The sequence below is a fragment of the Carassius auratus genome, chromosome 42, assembly GCF_003368295.1.
Source record: "Carassius auratus strain Wakin chromosome 42, ASM336829v1, whole genome shotgun sequence".
In the NCBI taxonomy this organism is placed as follows: domain Eukaryota; kingdom Metazoa; phylum Chordata; class Actinopteri; order Cypriniformes; family Cyprinidae; genus Carassius; species Carassius auratus.
Window position 1 is genome coordinate 778,640 of NC_039284.1, and position 23,348 is coordinate 801,987.

Sequence of the window (23,348 nt, forward strand, 5' to 3'; positions counted from 1 at the left end):
CTCACATCACATTCCTTGATGCTGAAATTATTTCCAGACACATCTTTTTTAAACATCAAAAATCTTCATGCTTAGCATGGATGTGTTCATTGTTTCAGTGCTTAATGCATGCACCATACACACACACAAACACACACACACACACAGCAGGGTAGATTAATTACAAATTGTAGTCCATTACTTGCCTGCATTATATATATATATATATATATATGTGTGTGTGTGTGTGTGTGTGTGTGTGTGTGTGTGTGTGTGTGTGTGTGTATATATGTATATATATGTATGTATGTGTATATATATATATATATATATATATATATATATATATATATATATATATATATATATATATATATATATATATATATATATATTATAGATTACACAATGAAACTGTAGTTAGTAATTAAATCTAGGTTACTCATTTTAGGTGATGTATTCTGACTACTTTTTGGATTACTTTTAGATTAAAGTTTTATCTAACGTTTAGTAAACTTATAATTTAACCTACCATATTGATAGAAAAAGGAAAGAGAAAAAATATATGGCCTATATATTCCTATTTTGATATCAACATTATAAGGGTTTCCCAAACTGGGCTTAATCTAAGAGTTAATCAAGAGTTGATAGAAAGCTAATAATGAATTAGATAATTAAAAATTTACTTTAAACACTTGTATTTATGTAGCTTCTGAAGTGCAGTACTGAATGAAAAAAAACAATGTAATCAAAATAAGAAACATTTACACAACATAATATTGTTGAAAGGTTGACACCCCTGGCTCTCAATGCATTTTTTATGTAAATGTTAACAACAAATGTATTTATTTATTTATTAATATATTAATTTCTTCATTTATTTATTTTTATCTCAGTACATGTGTCGTTGACGTGTTTGTGGGCACTAGGAACTATTGTCGCAAGATGTGTTTGCACACGGACTTCGACCTTCGCCCTCTCACTTCCTGTTGTGTATCCACGTGGGTCCCGTGCTGATGCTAACAGTAGTGCTTCAACTTGTACATACTGTTATGATTGAAAGCTGTGTCTGATCGCTTTAGAGATGCAGGTGTCCAGCGTGAATAACGTGAAGATCTATAATCTGAGTCACGGGAAATCTCTCCCGGAGGTAACATTCTTCTTCTTTTTGTTGTTCTCCAGGAGTTTGTAAACTCGGTGAATGACAGTGAAGCATGTAATCTAACATTCATCCTTAATCATGATTGAGATACTAAACACTAACCTCTTTTGATTTGTAGATGTTCACATATTGATCTGTCATTTTCAGCTAGTTCTATTAACGTTACTCCTGTTAAGATGCTAATACAACAGATATTTTGGTGTTTCACTTCACATAATATATAATGTACACAGCTATTCCGACTTTACTGACCTCTTTGAGTTAATTAGGTACTAATGTTTTAGATTGATGTACTACAGATATGTCACACGTTACATTAGTATGCTTTTTGTCAGCTTTGTCTTGAACTGGATCGTAATGATGTGAATTATGAATGTACCTCGTGTAATGCTAACATGTAAAATGTCATATATTCGACATATTTCACTTTTTAAGAGCCTCGTAAACACTGGCAGGAATACAGACAATAGATGTCTGTGCATACAAACTTATGAAAAAAATGAACTTGCCAAGTCTGACACCTATAATAGTGAATATAAAACCATATAATATTTTAAAAAGAAAAAAAAAAACCTGCACACATAATGTTCACCTTTTATTTGTATTTATATTGTATTTGTGCCTTTATACATACAATAAGTGTTACTTACCTAATTAATATTAATAAATTTAACTTTAAATAATAGGCCATCATACAATACTAGATAAAAGTTTTTGAAATGTAAAGTTTTTAAGGAAGTCTCTTTAGCTCAGCTTTTTTTTACTGCCTACTGTTATTTGTTTTCTATTTGAAAATTTATTCCTGCAATTTCAAAGCTATATTTTTTTGCATCATTCCTCCAGTCACATGATCCTTCAGAAATCATTCCAATATTCTGTTTTGCTGCTCAAAAAACATTTATTATTATGTTATAAACAGCAAGTCCTTTGATGAATAGAGAGTTCAGAAGAACATCATTTATCTGAAATAAAAATATTTTGTTACATTCTAAATGACTTATCACTTTTGATCAATTTAAAGCATCCTTGCTAAATAACGGTATTAATTTATATAATCTCTTCTGAAAAGAAAAGAAAAGAAAGAAGGAAATCAAACTGACCTCAAGCTTTTGAATGGAACTGTATATTATTTTACAAAAGCTTTTTTTTTTTTTAGATAAATGCTGATCTTTGGATCTTTCTATTCATCAAAGAATCCTGGGGGAAAAAATGTAATCAATTGTTATACATATTGATAATCAGCAAATCAGAATATTATTCTGATTTCTGAAGATCATGTGACCCTGAAGACTGGAGTAATGATGCTGAAAATACAGCTGTGCGTCACAGAAATACATTAAAGTTTTAGATGTATTCAAATAGTCAGCAGTTACTTTAAATAGTAAAAATATTGTCAAAATGTTACTGTTTTTGCTGTACTTTGGATCAAATAAATACAGGTTTGATGAGCAGAAGAGAATTCTTAAAAAAAAAAAAAAAAATCTTACTGTTCAAAAACATTTGACTGGTAGTGTAGGCTGATTATTTTTAGAGATTGAAACAAATGTGCTTTATTCAGTATAAAGAGTCTGAAAAGTGCTCTGAGTTACTGCAGAAAAAAAAGAGCAACAACAAAAGCATGTTGCTGGAGAAGGCCCCGTGTTAGTGAAGATGCAAGCTGCTTGTTTGCCAGCAGGAGGCGCTCTGAATCCTATCACCGTTACTGAAAAAAATTATATCGCGATACACATTAATATAGAGTTATTGTCCAGCCCTATCTGATTCTGACATAACTGTTCTTCATATGCTTACTTCAGTGGCTGTCTGATCGAAAGAAGAGAGTTTTACAGCAGCAAGATGTTGGTGAGTTCCTTTACTGATTCATGAATTATTGGCTCTGTCGCTTATAATTTCTCCTTTAAAGCATTGACCAAGACGTCTGGTAATTTCTTCAATCATATCATTAACAGACATCCAGAAGAGGATTGAGCTCATTCAGGATTTTGAGATGCCCACGGTCTGCACCTCCATCCGAGTGTCACGCGATGGCCAGTTCATTTTAGCTGCAGGTCAGTACATGAATGAGTAGATGAATGATGCTGAACTTTGCAATCATTTTAAAACTCTTTTTTTTAAAATGCTTTCAGGCACATACAAACCTAGAGTCCGCTGCTATGATACTTACCAGTTGTCTCTGAAATTTGAGAGGTGCCTGGAGTCTGATGGTAAGTGTTATAATCAGTGTGTAACACAAGTGAATGTGACATCATCAGCCAGTCAGCATCCATGGTAGCATCAGTTTTATAAACGCTAGTTCTAGTGGTATGGAGTCTAGGGTTCGGTTTGGGTGCTGTTGATGGTCTCTGTAATAAAACCCAGGGCACTGGTAAATATTTAATCAGAGTGTCCACACACACACACACAACCTGAGCTCTCATTAATGATCGCTGATTACAAATAACACAACAGATGATGGCTAAAGCTGCTGGTTGATGTAATTGAGGACGTTTTGTCACTCACCACATGGTTTTATTCCCCTCACAGTGGTGACGTTTGACATCCTATCTGAGGACTACTCTAAGGTAAAACCCACACGGCCTTTATATGCTTATTTTTCTGTTTGTCTGCTGTTTTTGTTGAATGCTTGTATTACTTAATCAAATTTAAGATAGTTGCTCTTAAATATCTTAAAGGGGTCATGAACTGAGAAATCATCTTTTGACATATAAAAGGTTGTTGTACTATAAAAACTTCCTGTGAGTTGCAGAACTCAAAACCGTGTTGTTAGTCTAGAAACAGCTTATTTTGAAGTCAATCTGTTACGTCACTTTGACATAATAGTGTGGCTAAACCCCACTTCCAAGAAGATCAACATCAGCTGCTGCTGCGTTCAAGTCAGTTTAGTCGGCACTAGATGGCGGTGTACATTCTTTTAATAAATTACAAGAAAATACAACAGGGTTTAACTCTGCTTACAGAAATATAAAACGTATTATTTGTTATATCGCATCCTGTCTATCAGTTTCAACTAAAAAATTACAGTCGATAACAGATGCTGCAGTTTAAAGAAGTTTCCCACTCTTAATTACGACTTGTGGTGGCGTTCATTCTTCTTTGGCGTTTAACTTGTAAATATGATGTATCCGACATTGAACGCACCATACATCACTGCCTGTTTGGCTCCGCCCACCAATTCTATGGCACTATCTGTTTTGCTCCACCCACCGATTCTACGGCACTGTCTGTTTTGCTCCACCCACCGATTCTACGGCACTGTCTGTTTAGCTCCACCCACCGATTCTACGGCACTGTCTGTTTAGCTCCACCCACCGATTCTACGGCACTACCTGATTCTACGGCACTACCTGTTAAGCTCCACCCACCGATTCTACGGAACTACCTGTTAAGCTCCACCCACCGATTCTACGGCACTACCTGTTAAGCTCCACCCACCGATTCTACGGCACTGTCTGTTAAACTCCACCCACCGATTCTACGGCACTACCTGTTAAGCTCCGCCCACTGATTCTATGTTTAGCTCCACCCACAGATTCTATGGCACTGTCTGTTTAGCTCCGCCCACCGATTCTACCGCCCTGCCTTTTTACCTCCGCCCTCCGATTCTACGGCATCGCCTGTTTAGCTCCTTCCAACCGATTCTACGACCCTGCCTGTTTAGCTCCACCCACCGATTCTACGGCACTGGCTGTTTAGCTCCACCCACCGATTCTACGGCCCTGCCTGTTTAGCTCCACCCACCGATTCTACGGCACTGGCTGTTTAGCTCCACCCACCGATTCTACGGCACTGGCTGTTTAGCTCCGCCCACAGATTCTACGTCACTGAATGTTTAGCTCCGCCCACCGATTCTACGGCACTGGCTGTTTAGCTCCGCCCACATATTCTACGGCACTCGCTGTTTAGCTCCGCCCACATATTCTACGGCACTCGCTGTTTAACTCCGCCCACTGCATTGCACAAATTAAATAAAACACCAAGCTCTGTTTTGGGGCTTAAAGCTCTTCACATCTGGCAACCACAAACATGAAAGCTAGTGAAGACTTGTTAGCAAAGCAAGTTGCAAATGCCAAATTAAAAACACGTTTCAGGATAAATAACGAGCTGGCCAATATTGTGATGATTATTTTTTATTAATTGAGAGAGGTGGATATCTTTATCGAGATTAAAATATGATTAATCGTGCAGCCCTACGCGTCAGTAAGAACTTGGTCCTTTGTTCGCTTTATTTTACAGCAGATTGGTTTACAAACAAGACAAAACTGAAACTGAAAGACAATGCTTTGTGACTGTAGTGGATCTGACAGTAATGTTGCACCACACGAGTGTGAGGAACTGTTTTATAATGTGGTCACTGTTGCTTTGTATGTACTGAATATTTTTGAGTTTTAACCTAAATCACCACAGCTTCCATCTTTATGCCTATTTAAACAGTACAAAATAATAAAAAGGGCAGGTAATGACCCCTTTAAATGGAAAACAAAAGTCTTCAATATCATTTAAGAGGTTTTGGGGGACAGAATACAGTGGTACATCCAAGTGTGGTTATTAAAATGAAAATGGTGATTATTTCATTTAATAAATGTACGCACCAGCATGTTTCAAGTCCAAACGCTGTGCATTTGTGCCAAACCTACGATCTGCTTTTGATGATTTATGATTATGATTTATGTGTTTACTTTGTTGTTTATTTTGTAATATGTCATATGTTGTATGTGTGCATATTTCCGCCCCCCTCTTTTCAAATGTTAATTTTTGGTTTAGTAGCTATATTCATCTTATTTGTGCAAAGGCCTTGTCATCGTGACAAAATATCGAAATAGCAATATATTACTGTCCTTCTCCATGTGATACGAGATTCCCTCTTCCTAGTTTGAGAGTTGGTGTGTTGTGATGTGACAAGAAAAGCAAATAAAGAGAGATTTGTCTGGTTTTGTCTCTGTTTTTCCAGCTAGTGTTTCTGCATATAGACCGCTATGTGGAATTCCACTCTCAGCACGGCCATTACTACAAGACCCGCATCCCAAAGTTTGGCCGGGATTTTTCCTACCACTACCCTTCCTGTGATCTCTACTTTGTGGGTGCCAGGTAAGAGGCCACGCCGAAAATCACGTTATCTACGTCTATTCACACCAAGAGCAAATATTTACTGCCTACTGTACTGTTATCATTTCTTTCTAACTTTCGATTCATCACAGAATGCTTAAAATGTATCCATTTCCACAAAAATGTAGTTTTCAACATTGATAATAATCAAAAATGTTTCTTGAAGTAAATCATCATATTTTCATGATTTCTGAAGATCATGTGACACTGAAGACTGGAGGAATGATGCTGAAAATACAGCTGTGCATCACAGAAATACATTACATAATGCAATATATTCACATAGAAAACACTTATTTTAAATTGTAATAATATTTCACAGGATTAGTGTTTTTACTGTATTTTTTTTATCAAATAAAAGCAGCCTTGGAGAGAAAAAAAGATCTTAAAATAATTCCTACTGACCCCAAACTTTTGAACAGTTTAATATTTGTATAATATTTATATCAGTTTGTTTACGTAGCGGTGTAATAAGCTTGCACATGATGTTATCAGTACATTAGTGAATTGAAATTTAGGTTGCATGGTGATTTGCTTTGGAAGGAGTGACATCTGTCCATCCGTTTTTCTGAATAGACCTTTCATCTGCGATTCATTTTGATTTTAGACCCAGTTTGTGCAGACCCTGTTAGCTCCTAACTTTGTATGAGCCGTTTTGTTTTCTCAATGAAGTGCATGTGTTGTGTTTGTGCTGTAGCTCCGAGGTCTTCAGACTGAATCTGGAACAAGGCCGCTTCCTGAACTCCTTACAGACCGATGCAGCGTGAGTATCTGACCAGCACAGGGCGCTAGTTCACCGTTGTGGCTGTGCTTGTGTGATGGAAACCTGTCTTTCTGGTCCCTCTCTCCATACTGACAAACACACTCCTGCTGGTTGAAATGTTTTGTGTATACAGCCTTGCAGTTAATTAAAGCACACTATCATTGAATTTCCTTCTGATAGCTTTTAAAACATGATGCATAAAAAAAGGAATAGAAAATGTTGTTTATAACATTTCGAGCAGGTTTCATCTGATACATTGATCCCAGTAGATTAATTGCGTATGAATTGTAAAGCTCTCATGTCTTCACAGAGAAATCAACGTGTGTGACATCAACCCTGTTCATCAGTTATTTGCTGCAGGAACATTAGAGGTTGGTGTTTAACTACGTCATGTAGGACTGATGTTTGTGTGTGTGTGTGTTAATGTATGTGTGTGTGTGTGTGTGTGTGTGAAGGGCAGAGTGGACTGCTGGGACCCTCGTGTCCGGAGTCGCGTGGCTGTTTTGGACTGTGCTCTCAGCAGCATCACTGACGGAACAGAGTAAGTTTACATGCATCTCTGTTATACTCTTATACAGCATGAAGAAATGTTTCACCATTCATCCAACTATCAATAACATTTTTACTCGCCATTTTGTGTTTTATTATTCATTAGACTTTCTTTATTTTCCATTAGCACATTAGAAATGTTCAGTTCTTTCCCTGTGCAGTAAAATCAAACAAGTGTTTGTCCTTCAAAGCTGTTGCTAACACTTTATTTTAGGGTCTCTTAACTAGTTTCTTACTAGCATGCATCTTACTAGAATATTAGCCGTTTATAATTACTACTTAAGCACAAATTAATGCCTTATTCTGCATCCCTGATCCTACCCAATACCTAAACATAATAACTATCTTACTAACTATTAATAAGCAGCAACTTAGGAATTTGTCGAGAGGAGAAGTTGTAGTTAATAGTGAATAAGTGTTTGCTATTCTAAAGTGTTTCCAAGCAGTCATATGACTTCAGAAGAGATAGATATCCAGGCTTATAATCTCTGTGTCATAAACATTTAATTCATTAGATTATGATCAACCCTGTAAAGATGGACAGAAAACTCTTGATTTTTAGAAAAGGAACAATTGATTGAACCTTTCGGCCAAATCCTTTAAAAAAAATAGGTAAGATTTATACTAAGGTTCTGTTTAGTTTAAACACGAGCAAACAATAAACAATTCATTTATTACAGTAATTGTTATTATTAGTTCATTGTTAGTTCATGTTAATAGTGCATTAACTAAATGTTAACAAGCACAACTTTAGATTTTAACAATGCATTAATAAGTGTTGAAATAACCATTGGCTATGATTAATAAATGCTGTAGAAGTTTTCATGTCAGCTAAAGTTAACTAATGAACCTTATTGTAAAGTGTTACCAAAAATGTATCAAATTTGCATGTTTTTTGGCTCATATAGTATGATATATCAAAGTAGATCAGTTTTATTCAGAGGCTCAAATGGAGCAAAAACATGAAGTTTGATGCGGATGCTTGTAATGTAAATCCAGGAGATCTGTATAACAGTACAGCAGATACTGACAAAATTATATAAATATCAGCCATCACTATATCTCCAATAATATGTCTTCGTAAGATGATATTGAGATGCTTAGTTTGCTGATCAAAACATATAATGCAATGCAATATAATGATGATCAAACAAACGCTCCTCAAAAGATCCTGATGATCAGATTTGAACATGATTTTATCAAGTAAAGCAAAGCTGCTCCAGATCAATCTTAATGTTTTTTTAGCTTCTTCTGCTCCCCAAAGCTGCATAGATTTGGTCTAAATGGATTAAAGAAAAACCGTAATGGTGCAAAATATAGTTTTAAATGAAAAGAAGTGTTTTCTTTTAGGATGTAATGCATACTGTGCTCCAAAGCTGGATTCTCAGCTTCATTTCTCCAGTCTAATACTGTCATCAGTCAAAGAACATGAGGAATAACCTCTTCCTCGTGTGTTTTTCTCTTGTTTGAAGGGTGGACGGGCTGCCATCTGTCAGCGCTCTGAAGTTTAATGGCTCTCTTGGCATGGCGGTGGGCACCAGCACTGGACAGGTCATGATTTGGGTCTCACATTGAGGAGATTCCTCTTCAGATTTACGCTGCTCAGTGCTGGTTTTGACTTGAAGTGGTGATGTGTCCTCAGGTTCTCGTCTATGATCTTCGTTCTTCGCGTCCTCTGCTGGTTAAAGATCATTACTACGGGCTGCCCATCAAGTCCCTTCACTTCCACAACCAGCTGGACCTGGTGCTCTCCGCCGACTCCAAAATCATCAAGATGTGGAATAAAGACAACGTAAGTCTGGCTTTTATATCCAGACGTCCAGCAATGAAGCTTCAAAGGAAAAGCATCAAATGCGTGACCTTTTTTTAATCTCTTAATTTCAGGGGAAAGTCTTTTCCTCCCTCGAACCGCAGACCAACATCAATGACGTGTGTCTCTACCCCGGCTCCGGTTAGTTCACCACAACAAGATACGACTTCATTTCTAACTGACCCCTTCAAATCCAAAGCTTTTCGTGGCATGCATACTGAAAGATGCCAACATAAACTGTGTAGCATATTTAGAAACGATAATCCTTCTCTTACTGGAAAGCAGACCGAACTGATTGATCTCATCTTGCTCTCAGAACGGGAATATTATTTTAGGATGTGACTGTCTCTTAAAAAAGCAAATTGCAAGTCATGTATCTGCAGCATATCTTCAGCAAAACACTAAAACCCTTCTTAAGCAAAAAACGAATCTAATATTCACTTTATTATGTAATATCCACCTTATTTACAACTCATAAACAAGCAATGCTCTGTGAATGTGCCAGACGTCTGAATTATTAGATTTAGGTTTATAAGTAGAAGAATGTTTTAAACCGTAAAACTATTTACAATACAAACCTGTGTTTTCATAATTATGACCATGCATTAAAATAATATGATGAGAAATACTGAATCAAGCAGCATAACAAGATGAAATGGATGTGAATGACACAGAAAGCTCAGGGTTAGCAGGGGAAATTATTATATTATAGGATTTTTATTTTAAAGGATTGAAGAAAATGTTTTGATTTGTCAAACAGTTTTTAAAGATCGAAGTTTGCACATATGTAAGTGATCATGTGCAGTCAGCCAGTTATTATACAATTAAAGAGTGCTTTCAGAAATGAGTCTTCAGCAGCAAATCAGAATGATTTCTGAAGATCATGTGACACTGATGATGCTGAAAATACAGCAAAATATCTTAACAATAGCAAAATGGTTATTTTAAATGTATAATAGTTCCACAGTATTGCTGATTTTACTGTATTTAAAAAAAAAATCGAATTAACATCATTCAAAAACATAAAAAAAATCACGCCAACCTCAAACTTTTGAACAGTAGTGCACATTCTTAATCCTCATTCATTTTTATTGTTATTTTCAATGTCAAAAATAATTAAGTATTTGCAAAATAGCGATAAATATGTCAATGCATGTATGAAATTGGTTTTAATTATGCATTGCAACTTCTTGCAACACCTATACAAAGTATTGTATTTTAATATCTCACGGACCATTTCATACAGTTTTCAGCTCTTAATGAAATTTGTGAAAGTCAGTGTCAACTGTAGCAACCAATCGCACCATTAGAAACAACAACTGGTCAAAAACAGTTAATTAAAACCAGTACTACATAACAGATGGCATGCACATAAAATCAATAACTACACAGGCTAGTGTGAATGAATGACGATGGCAATATACTTTTTTTAAATTAAAATGACAAGACATATTTAACGTGTTTTTTATAAGTCAAATGCACCTTGGTGAACATGAAAAACATGACCAGAATCTTCTGAATGGTGGAGTGACCAGAAGCTGTGTGTTGTTCATGAGGAGTGCATTATATTTACACCGCTGGAGTGTGACTCCCTCTATATACATCAGCTGACTCACTGTGTATGAGCGTTTTGTGTCCCATCAGTGGTGGGTTTGTTTTCTAATTGCTGTTCTGTGACTCATTTTACAGGGATGCTCTTCACTGCCAATGAGGATCCCAAAATGAACACCTTTTACATCCCTGTGAGTACCTGTAAAAATCAGCTGATGCTTGGAGCACATTTTGTTCCTCGTTTCTTGATTAGTCATGGTTCATCTGTTTACAGCTTGTTCCACCAGCTACACCTTTTCCTGTCTTTCTAAATAAAAGCAAGACCTCCTGTGCTTTTACAGTGTTTATAGTTAACAGAGCGATGGGAGTTAAGGGCGGCCGAAACGTTTCTGAGAAACTATGTACTGATCCAGACCTGCACATGATATAACTCTGTGTTTGACAATATAATGTGTGTGTGTGAGATGCACGCGTGAGAGATCAAACAAAACACGGTTGAGTGAATCTCTGCAGAAAAATCCTGCTCACATTTCACAACAATCTCAAAAGAAGAAAACATTCAATAATAATTTGTGAAACGGAGGCCTGTTTTAACATTTCACATTGACATATCACAATATGTTTCCCATTTATCATTTGCTATTGATATTTATCAGTGTTCATAACATTAATTAATTATTAATTCATGCTGGCATGAAAACATTTCTTCCAAATTATGTGTTATACATATTTTTTTTTATATTATACACGTATATTTTTTCCCTGGCTTCTGTGTTTCAGGATTTAAAATACATATTTTCATTAAAAATGGTGTCTTGACTCACTTTCCTATTCAGTTATTATTTGAAATAATAATAACAAGAATGAATAAAACTTTAACAATTTCATAATTTAAAATGTAATCAAATAGCAGTTGATCTACTGATTCATTAATAATGAGATCTGATGGTTTGTAGTGAAGAGCTTCGAGGGCTTTCTTTTATTTTTTTATAGTTCATTTCTAAATCAGCTTGTATTGTTGGCAGTCACTACAGATATTGCCATTATGGATCCTTCTTCCACATTAACTCACAATGAGCTTGATTGTCATTAAAGTGCAGTCTTAATGGCTCAGAAATCTAGTCTTCATCCAGTTATCACCACAGTTTTGTTGAGATGCATCCTTGTTTCGAGAGGCTGTTCCTCATCTTCCTCTGTCTCCAGGCTCTCGGTCCGGCTCCACGCTGGTGCTCCTTCCTGGATAACCTGACCGAGGAGCTCGAGGAGAACCCAGAGAGCACCATCTATGACGACTACAAGTTTGTAACGCGCAAAGACCTGGAGAACCTGGGTAAGTCCGTGTCTTTCTGTATCTGAGTCTTCAGTTATAGTTCATCACTCAGGAGCATGTTTTGTCATGTGCGTCTGCTCATAAAGTATTGACTAAGGGAACATTCCTGTAGTTGCACGAGGTGAGCTTGCAAGCGCTGATCAGAGAATGATGCATAGTTAAGTTGATCAGAGAGGAGTCTGTTAGGACAGAGTCAGGCCTGCAGCGGTGATGAGGTTCAGTTTTCACATTTGAACCGAACATGCTCTTGAGAACCAATGAAATGAAGAACCCAGGCATGCAAGTCGATAAACTCAAATAAGATGCTGACTCAGTATAGTTGTAATATGCAAAATAAATTCTAGGTAACATTAGTTAACATATTAAATCTGATCCTCATGTGAAGCGATTGTGTCTCTGCAGAAGACTTGGACTGAACCACTCAGTTACTTTTACAAAATGTTTAAAGCTTAAAAATGTTGATTACGTGGACAAATAATGAGAGAATATCAAAAGTATTGTCATTTGTGTTTGGAAGAAAATGGAAACTGTGTTAGGGTTGTGCCGATAGACGATAGTACGATGTATCAACGATAGTCAAGACCATATAAGGCTCTTTCTCCTATTCATGGATTAAACTAAAATAATAATTATTTTTATTTTTATTAGGCGGCCTATTATAATATGGCCCTACACCTAACCCTAACCCTCACAGAAAACATTGTGCATTTTTACTTTCTCAAAAAAAACTAATTCTGTATGATTTATAAGCGATTTGAAAATGGGGACATGGGTTATGTCCTCATAAGTCACCCTCTCCTTGTAATACCTGTGTCATACCAGAGACTATTATACGGAGTTGTGTCCTGATATGACACAAAAACAAGCGCACACACACACACACACACAATGAAAGAGTCTCCATCCATAAACAGACGTACATCGTCTGCAGATATCATGTATTTCATTGCACTTTAATAAGTAATCCGAACGGCCTGTATATGTTCAATATTTTAAAGAGCCCTCACTAACTGGGTTTAATGCCACAGTTATGTTATCTCATTGTTGTTACACTGTATGACTAGTGTATCATTTCAATTCAACTTTACTCCAAATATATGAACTTGCTTGTTTTAAATACTTTATATTTAACGTGTTCGTTTATGCCCAATATTAGTGTTAAACTGCTTGACTTCAAGAAATCTACTATTTTTTTTTCCGTTGACTGATTTTGCAGAACATTTAGACTGATGTCACGCGTGATATGACAGTTGCGCCCGACAATATATGAACTAGCTGTTTTATATACAGTATTTTTTTTTATTTAATGTTAGTTTATAAGTATGTTTGAAAGTATTTATTTATTTTTTTGGGGGGAAGAATGTTGTCTTATAGTAGTACTGTTTGTGCTAACGGTGGTGTTCTTTGCGATTCTTGAACTTTAGTTGCATTTGCTGACACGTTGCTTGTTGTTTTCCTCCTGTAAGGTCTGACGCATCTGATTGGCTCTCCTCTGCTCAGGGCCTACATGCACGGCTTCTTCATGGACATCAGGCTCTACCACAAGGTGCAGATCTGGCTCTTCTGTTTGTTCATGTTTTTGGCTTTTAAATGCGGACTCGTGTTTAATTCCTGTGCGTTGGCGTAGGTGAAGACCATGGCGAACCCATTCGCTTATGAAGAGTACCGTAAGGACAAAATCCGGCAGAAGATCGAGGAGTCTCGAACTCAGAGAGTGCAGCTCAAGGTGAGGCTTGACACGTTCAGTGTGTGATGAAGACCACAGGAGCGCTGGCGAGAAGAAATCAGTAGCACTTCATCATACAGTCCTGTTCCTACTACGTACTTATTATAGTAAATACAATAACTATGTAATAACTAGGTACTAACCCTGAACCTACTCCTACAACATGTAGTTACCTTGTATTACCAGAACAAATACAATGTAAGGACACATACTGTAAAATAAAGTGCAACCAGAAATCATGTTACAAAAACTACAAAATACTAATTTCAGCAGTTTAGTTAGCCAGTGTTGTGTTGGGTCCCAATGAAATGTTTTATTTATTTTTTATTTTATTTCCAGTTAAATTTTTCTGGAATCTGTGTAATAATTGAGTCATTTTTAGTCATCGAAAAGCATGTTTGATTTATTGAGATTATGAAACTTATATAAGTTAACAACACGTTACTGTGATTTCCATTTCATTCCATTTTAATAGTTTAAATTGTAATAATTAAAATCATACGATTTTAATAAATGTAATAAATGCATTCTATTAAACCAATTGAGTTAATTTACTAGTTAGTTCAAATGCTTGTATGTTTTTAAAGACAGTGGTAATCATATGAATTCATAAAACATTAATTTAATGAATTTATTGATTTATTTTTGCTGCATGTTAAAATAAAAAAATGGAAGAAACATTGTGATAAATTTTTTTATATATATTTTTATTATTATTATTATTATTATTGTTATTATTATTATTATAACTATAGCTTTGAGAAGCAGATTCTAGTAATATTGAGTTCATGTCCGTGTCTGATGGTAGTTTTTCTCCGAGCAGCTCTGAGAGGACTCTTCAGAGATCATTCACACACACTTCATATACTGTGATTTGATTAGGTGCACACTTCAAGCCGCAGTAAGTTCCTCGTGTCTCATCGGTGCTCTGACTTGTTGTCTTCAACAGAAGCTGCCCAAGGTCAATAAGGAGCTGGCCATGAAACTCATGGAGGAAAGTGAGCTTTCGACCAGGAAGAAGAAGAAAAAGGGCAATGTGAGCAATGTTTCTCTCACACGTTTCTACATGGATGGACTGCAGAAATGTTTTCGACAAGTCTCACTCATTTTCTGTTTTTCCTTCAAGGCCGTAGCCAATCTCCTGACGGACGACCGTTTCAAGGTGATGTTCGAGAACCCTGAATACCAGGTGGACGAGCGGAGCGAGGAGTTTCGGCTGCTCAACCCCATCGTGTCTAAAGTGGGTGAAAAGAGGAGGCAGAAACTCAGCCAGCTTGTTCAGCAAGAGGAGCAGGTACACAACACACTCTCTAATTCAGCACTCTTCACAGACGCTTTTATGCTTTTTGCCATAGGCTTTATTTCAGAATTTCATCGATGGAATGATATAAAATGGCATTAAAAATTCATAATGGTGATTAATAGAATTTGTGCTACCATTCAAAAGTTTGGGGCCTGTAATATTTTTAAATGTTTTTGAAAGAAGTCTCGTATGCTTACCAAGGCTGCATTTATTGATTAAAAAATTTGATAAAATTCTGAAATATATTTGGATAAAAAATAGTCATTTTAAATTGTAGTAATATGTTGGGATGTAATTGATTCCTGTGATCAAAGCTGTATTTCCAGCATCATTACTCCAGTCTTGATCTTCAGAAATCTGATTTGCTGCTATCATTTGTTTTCAGGATTCTCTGATGAAAAGAATGGTACTTATTTTTTTATTTAATTAAATGCATCCTTGCAGAGTAGAAGTATGATTGCAGACTGTTGAGCTCGTGCTGAACACAACGCTGCCAGTCATTTCTCATGTCAGACATAAAACATGTGATTATTTGCCTCAGACTGTCTGAACGTTCCTCGTTGGGGCTGTTGGGGCTGTTTTTTTTTTGTTGTTGTTTATAATTTATTTAAAGGTTAAAAAACGTTACATTAAAACTATTTTCTGACTAATACTGAATTATTCAGGGTTTACATGGCTTATTACAATTTATTTTATAGAAAACAGTACTTTTGAAGAATACACAAAATATAATTAAAACCATATTTGTTTATCAAGGTTTGAAAAAAAACTTTTTTTCTTTTTTTTTAATACAATGCACTTAGTACAGTTGTAAAATGTTTCTTATAATTAACAATAATAAATATTGTTATTATTAATATTATTATTAATAATAATAATAATAATAATAACAATATTGTTAATAATAATAGTAATAATAGTAATAATAATATTACTATGTAATCCCACTCATTGCTGTCCGGATTGAAGAATGTCAGGCAGCAGTTTTAGAAAATACTTTGATTATATTCATAAGTAACTTAACTTGGACCCTGATCAAATTTGACTAATTCAGAAATATGAATCTAATCTGTAATAATATTTCACTGATGATAGCGATGTAGATGGCAAGGTTCTGTTTAATCTAATTATAAAAATAAAAAAGAAACTTTGGTGACATGTAGTGCAGCATGTACATGACTGTCATGGCAATTTTCCATTTCAATTAAATGTATAAGACAAAAGTCTCTTGAAAACTTATTTTCCTTTCATTCAGCGTTGGCTGTGGGCTGCAACAAAGACTGCATCAAATCCAGATGCTTTGATCTCATCCGATCATAATGCATATTCAACATCTGTTCATTTAAGCTGCCTAACTACTGTATGTCCTCCAGATGCGCTGCTGCAAACAAGCTAAAATAACATTTCCTGTCTCTCGCTCGTCTTGCACATACACATTAAATGATTTCCTGTTATCTCTCAGCACATTGAAAACTCTTTAGTACAGTGAAGCAAATAATAGAGAAAAGAAAGTTTCCTCCCAATGACACGCTGAGATCTCTGTCCTGATCTCTCCAGCAGGATGAGGAAGAGGAGGAGGTGGAGGGCCGTGGCAGCTCCGAGGAAGAGGAGAGCTCTGATGATGATGATAAGAGCTGGGTGGAGGAAGTGAGGGAGCAGCGGCGTCTTCTACGGGCCGAGGAGCGGGAGCGCAGTTTCAACCAGAGGAAAGAGAGGAGGCAGCAGGACCGTGACACCAGCTTACAGAGCCCCGACCCGGTCAGGGGCCGCCGGCAGGAGCCCCACAGCCAGAGTCAGAGTCAGCCCAGGTTCTACCAGATCAAAGCAGGGGAGGAGTTTCGCAGCTTCGGTGACGTGGCCCGCAAGCAGAAGATGCAGAAGTGAGTGACTCCTCTCATAGATCATTTTGAAATCTCTTACACAGGCCTTCTCTGGGTCTCTGGGGCTTAATTCACCCTTCCACCATTTATAGCTTCCTTAAATTTGAGCAGAAGATTATGACGTTATGGCATTGAATGTTTCATGCACTGCAAATAATGAATCATTCTCATTGTTATCTGAACATCCTTAAAGGGTTAGTTCACCCAGTAATCAAAATTATGTCATTAATAACTCACCCTCATGTCGTTCCAAACCCGTAAGACCTCCTCTTTATCTTCAGAACACAGTTTAAGATATTTTAGATTTAGTCCGAGAGCTCTCAGTCCCTCCATTGAAGCTGTGTGTACGGTATACTGTCCATGTCCAGAAAGGTAAGAAAAACATCATCAAAGTAGTCCATGTGACATCAGAGGGTCCGTTAGAATATTTTGAAGCATCGAAAATACATTTTGGTCCAAAAATAGCAAAAACTACGACTTTATTCAGCATTGTCTTCTCTTCCTTGTCTGTTGTGAGAGAGAGTTAAAAACAAAGCAGTGTAGTGATATCCAGTTCTTGAACGGCCTTAAGCTGATTTGACTGTTGTTAATTAAGTAATTGAGATCTGTTAGGCTGGGCATACACAGTGCGATTTCTGATTTGGAGAAATCATGTTGAAATCGCTGTTGCTCGTATGGTCATGGCTCGCATCATGTGAGGAATATACGAGCCAAGCTGAGCGCCTCGAGCTCCTGACAGATTTTGCCCAGTGTATAGGCTCTCCCATATTACAACCACGTCACACATGCTAGATCTGTGTATAATATCTCTGTGGCTACTAGGTGACCCCATACCGTATGGAAACACATTCTGCTGAGTCTCAGTACCTCCAGGATTACGAGGATTTTTTCTGATTGATTTTGTGGCGACTTCTCAAAATTCACACCAGTATTTTCAGCATTTCTTTTGTTCTTTTGCAGATAGAATATACCACAAATAACATTGTTCTAACTGTACCGTTACCTTTCTGCCCTCAAGAATCATTGGGCTCTGTTATTAAAAAAAAAAAAAAAAAAAAAGAGCGATAGCGATCACTGAAAGAAATGAAAAGATAACCACTAACAGTCGGGAACCCTATATCATATTTCATAAATTCATATCTAAGGACTCTAAATTATCAACATAGGCAAAACTTTGTTAAAAGAAAGCTCTACAACATGATCAAAATCATTAGAAAAATAATGTTGAAATGTTTCAAATAATGATACAACTTGCTATCATTGTAGCGATGAATTGCATACTGTTATAAAAATCACACAGCGAATTAAATTCTGAACTTCTGAAGTTGTATTTTCAGACTGACTAATGCAGCTCATAGTGAGCCAATGCTTGTACATTTAGAGAACATAGAAATGTGTTGTGTTCCATCCATTTGATTTACTTGGTCTTAAAAAGGCCTTAAAGCTTTAGGTTTACCATCGTAAAAGCTACAGAAACCCTGTTAATGGGATCAAGTATACTTTGAGCTTAAATCCTGAAGTCTCCTTCCCTTCATCCTCCGCTGGGTCTATTTTCTGTCCGTGTGGCACATTCACGTGATTGATTGCTCACAGAACGATTCATCTGTCAGAGTTCACTATGAAGACTTGTGCGTAAAGCTGCATTACACAGATTCACAAAACCATCAGAGATCTAGTTTGTATGGTTACCTTTAAACCCACTCAACCCGGAGTTCACGGTTGTGTGGATCAGTGTTGAAATAACTGGATTCTGCCCATGAGAAACTGCTGAACAAGTGGTAAATGTGGATAACCGTATCTTGATTTCTTCATTGCATTCATGTGACAAAGCTGTGATAAATTGATTATAAAGAATAATTTTTGCAGCAAAGATGATGGTGTTTTATGAGGCGAGCAGGTCCTCCACATTCACCCTTGTTTTTTTTCCCTCTCTTGTTGATAATGTACAGAAGTAAAAAGATTTGCAATCACTCGTTTCATGTCGTCAAGTTTTATTTGAGTCATTGGATATTTGTTGCTGGATCCCTTGAGTGTGACTCTGTTTGACCTCACACAGGACGTCTCTGGAGGAGCGACTCCAGCGGGAGGAGAGCTCGGGGAGGTTGAACCTCAATGACACCGCAGTGGGAAGCAAACAGCTCACTTTCACCCTCAAGAAGGTAAGCGTGATGACGCATCTATCCTGTTTCCTCATTTTCACTGGGTGTTCATTAGTAACTGCAGCTGGTCAGATGATAATGATGATGTACACCTAGAAATATAAACCGAGTTGGGTAGATTACTTACAAACTGTAGTCCATTACTGATCACATGATGGAAACTGTAGTTAGTAATGTAATGTAGGTTACTCAGTTTAGGTCATTTATCCTGACTACTGCTACTGCTTCTACCATATTGAAATAAAAAAGCAAAGAGAAAGAACATATGCATTAAAAACCAGGGTTTCTCAAACTGGGTGTAAGAACTGCACAGGGTTTGTAAGTTAATATTGAATTAAGTCATAAAAAGGTCAAATCAATTTTTTAAACACTTGAACACTAAACACATTCATATCTCATTTGATTCCCTGTATGTCAATGTAACTATTAAGCAACATCGAACTGTGAACTTACAAATGTGTTGTTAAATTATTGAAATATTGACCAAACTGGATCTTTTGGACCCATGGATCAGTTGTATGTCTGGTGCAAAAGTCAAAGCTTTTAAGCAGAAGAACACTAACTCTATGGTCCAGGCCTGTTAGGGGGGTGTTTTAACGCTGCAGGAAGTGGAAATCATGAAGTATCAGGCCAGTTTGGCATGAATTGAGATGCGTTTAGTGCAAAGACGGAAGCTGATGATCAGTGGACTTTCCTGCACCCAGATCTATTCTGCTTGGTTCAGGGATCAGTCAGAGGATCTACTTGAGTGGCCTGTTCAGTCTCCAGATTTAACTCTCATTGAAAATATTAGGTTGAGTTTGAAGAAAGCAGTGGCAATGTGATCAGAAAGCTTTTTCAGCCGAGACTGCAGTAGAGAGGTGACAGACGCTTCTGAGCACCAGTTTATTGGGGGTTTTAAAGAATAAAAGATTCAGCGCAAAATTCGACTTTTGGGGGTTGAATAATTTTTAACATGAATGTTTGGAACCAGTTTGATTTCTATCATAATTTAGCAATATTAAAGTCTCAGAAACACTGGAATGAGTATTAAGAAGCTTTCTAATAGTTCACTGATGCTTTTGTTGAATTGTTTTCATAAAACTTTGTTCTCTGGCACAGAATGCCTTGCAGGTCAAGGGGGTTGAATAATTTTGATTGCAACTGTATGTGTCTGTGTGAAGGATGGATAGATTTAATCAATAATAAAGTCATCACTTGGGGAAAAGTGGTTCCTCTCTCTTGTTCTGTCTTCACGTCACACCCCTTGGTGTGGTAAACTTGGCTCAGACTCATTCCCAGCTCCCATTTCTGCTGACTCACAGCTAAGACTGGAGATTGGCTTCTGTATGCCCTGAATTCTCACTGTTGTTTCCTGTCACGCCCATTTAATTCCCATACTCCTCCTCTCTGTCATACACATCATCGAGCCAAATCACTCCGCTGCTTTTATGGACTTTGAAATGGCCTACTTTAATACCTGGATAGTTTGAGGTTCTTCCGGTCCTTCCAAAATCTAAACGTATACATGTTGGACCTTAATGTTCTATGCATTAAAGGAATTAAAAACTAACCGTTTACTCGCATGTCGTTTACTCATGTGAAGTATCAGTAGCCCTTTATTATACAGTCCTGTTCCTCATGTACATATTATATTATAGTAATTACAATAACTATGTAATAACTAGTTACTAACCCTGAACATAACCCTACCCCACGTTCCCTGGTAATACCAGAACTTTCTTGGATATATACACTGTAAGTACACTATGTAAGTACACGTACTGTAAAATAAAGTGCAATTTTCCATTCATGGTCATTCAAGCACCATTCAAAATAAATGAACATTTATAATGAAAGTAGTCCGTCTGACTAATGCGCTTTAATCCATGTCTTCTGAAGTTATTGAATAGCTTGTGTAGTTGTTCAGTGACGATCTACCCGTTCTGCTGTAGTTCTCAAGGAGTTATGGCACTTTTAATCAAGTATGACACAATCAATGTTTAAAGGTTTGGGTCAGTACATTTTTTCAAAGAAATGAATACAGCGGTTTATCAAGAATGCATTGGATGAACGATTCATTTTCCAGATGTGGTGTCCACATGTAAACATCAGCTTGTTCTGTGGTTGTGCTGCTGCATTCACCGTAGAGCAAAGAATTAAAACTGAATTTGATGTAATAATGGATTCGTTTGGACTCTAGGTCCAGCTCTTTGCACAGTTTAAGCAGTAGTTGATTTTCCATCCATTTTAGTTAAGTTGTAGTTAAGTAAATGCCATGCAAGGACCTTTTTTTTGCTGGTTTATTTCAGTAAACAGTCCAAAGTATGACTAAAGGAAGCTGATGAATCACTCAAATGAATCAAGCTTCCCAGCACTTACCGAAAGACAGAGAACGAGCGCGTTTGATTACAGCTGAGCAAGATGTGTGACCACTACACTGGAAAGCCACACTATTTCTAACACAGCAGAGTTATTGTTGTTCAGTCTGGTCAACTGTGTCGCTGCTTTTAGTTAGTCACAACCCAACACTGATGAGATGCAGCCAAGTCATTTTTTATCCTTTTGGAACAACAACAACAAAAAATGGACAAGTTGGGGATCATTTTGGCTTTGCCATTAATTTAATAGTTATATTTGTACTTTCTTCAGACAGAGAAGCAGCGATTTCAACAACAGGCTGAACGTGACCATCATGAGGAGAGGAGGAAGATCAGACGGGCGGCTGGACACTTACATTCTCACAGAGGAGGAGGAGGAGGAGGAAGAGGAAGAGGCGGAGGAAGAGGAAGAGGTGGTGGAAGAGGAAGAGGCGGAGGAAGAGGAAGGAGACCCTTTTAAACTCAGGACTGATCGTGCTCATGGACGTTGACATCCAGGGCTTTTTATACAGCCTTGTCTGATCACAGACATCAATAGGAATTACTTGTTTGTTTCAAGACAATGATGCTGTCAATGATTGTGTGTGTGTGTGTGTGTGTGTGTGTGTGTGCGCGTCAGACCTCCCTTTTCCCGCAACATCTCTCAATACAGTTTAAACGGGACCTTATGTTTTGTGTAGAACCTTAATACATTTTTATCAACGTCTGCTCTGTCCTGTTCTGATTTACACAAACAGATCAATTTTCTTTTAGTTCCAATCATTTCTGAAATGCTTTTGATTCTTTATACAAGTTTACAACTAAATCACGGTTTGACTCATACAAAACTACTTAACCGCAGCACAGAATCAATAAACTAAAAATCAATGACGAGAATGAATTTGATCATCAAGTAATTGTGTGAGAGGCTGACCAAAATCAATCAAGGCCATTTCCCAATTAGCTTCCAGAATTCAATCAGACCTGTTGCCACAGGTGAATAAAATCAAGCTCCTAGCCATAGCTCAGTGAAGCGTGATAGGATGCCACCTTTGCAATTAGTCAGTTTGTGAAATTTCAACCCTGTTGGGTAATCCACCTTCAACTATAAGTGGTGTTATTGGGAAATGGAAGATTTTAGGAACAGTGGCAAATCGAAGCAGAAGACCATGTAAAGTCAGTGAGTGCTGAGGCACATGGTGTGTAAAAGTCACCAGCGCTCTGCAGATTCAGCTGGCATTAATATCAACACACAAACTGTGTGGCAGGAGCTTCATTGCACGGGTTTCGAAGCCCGAGTGGCTGCATGCAAGCCTCACATCACCAAATCCATTATCTGATAAGTGTTGGATGGAGTGTAGTAAAGCACACAGATACTGGACTCTGGAGCAGTGGAAAACTGTTCTGCACAGAGCTCTGGCTGTGACCACATCCAACACCTCCGGGATGAACCGCAACAGAGATAGTGAGCCTGGCCTTCTCGTCCAACATCAGTGCCTGACCTCACGCAAGTCAATTTCATTCTCCTTATTGATTTTGAAGTGCCCTATGGGATGAGAGGGTTATGCACTCACTCAAAGGTGTAAAATATTTTACCACAGTCTTGTAGTTTTCAAGAGGCATACTGACATATAATACAGAATAAATTGATTTAGATACTAATGGCTACAGGCAAACATAATAAATATGAAGCA

General features: G+C 37.1%; 1 protein-coding gene across 2 annotated transcripts; it reads left to right on the forward strand.

Annotated features, from left to right (window-relative positions):
- Positions 1-946: 946 nt before the first annotated feature.
- On the forward strand, positions 947-22,382 carry nol10 (nucleolar protein 10). 2 transcript variants are annotated; one of them, XM_026229256.1, is made up of 21 exons: positions 947-1,129; positions 2,938-2,983; positions 3,091-3,189; positions 3,268-3,345; positions 3,665-3,702; positions 6,090-6,226; positions 6,942-7,007; positions 7,318-7,378; positions 7,463-7,548; positions 9,029-9,107; positions 9,199-9,348; positions 9,441-9,507; positions 11,056-11,108; positions 12,121-12,247; positions 13,714-13,793; positions 13,875-13,973; positions 14,923-15,009; positions 15,100-15,267; positions 16,837-17,156; positions 19,213-19,315; positions 21,947-22,382. In XM_026229256.1, exons 1-21 carry the CDS (start codon positions 1,064-1,066, stop codon positions 22,133-22,135), a joined length of 2,199 nt encoding a protein of 732 aa, XP_026085041.1. In that variant the 5' UTR covers positions 947-1,063; the 3' UTR covers positions 22,136-22,382. The 2 variants fall into 2 exon arrangements, with proteins under 2 accessions (XP_026085041.1, XP_026085040.1); XM_026229255.1 differs by having other exon boundaries at positions 948-1,129; positions 16,834-17,156.
- Positions 22,383-23,348: the final 966 nt, after the last annotated feature.

Coding starts and splice junctions, on each gene's coding strand:
- nol10 (XM_026229255.1), top strand. CDS start 1,064: ATGCAGGTGTCCAGCGTGAATAACGTGAAGATCTATAATCTGAGTCAC. Junction 6,227..6,941: donor CTCTACTTTGTGGGTGCCAG/GTAAGAGGCCAC, acceptor TTTGTGCTGTAG/CTCCGAGGTCTTCAGACTGA. Junction 9,349..9,440: donor AGATGTGGAATAAAGACAAC/GTAAGTCTGGCT, acceptor TCTTAATTTCAG/GGGAAAGTCTTTTCCTCCCT.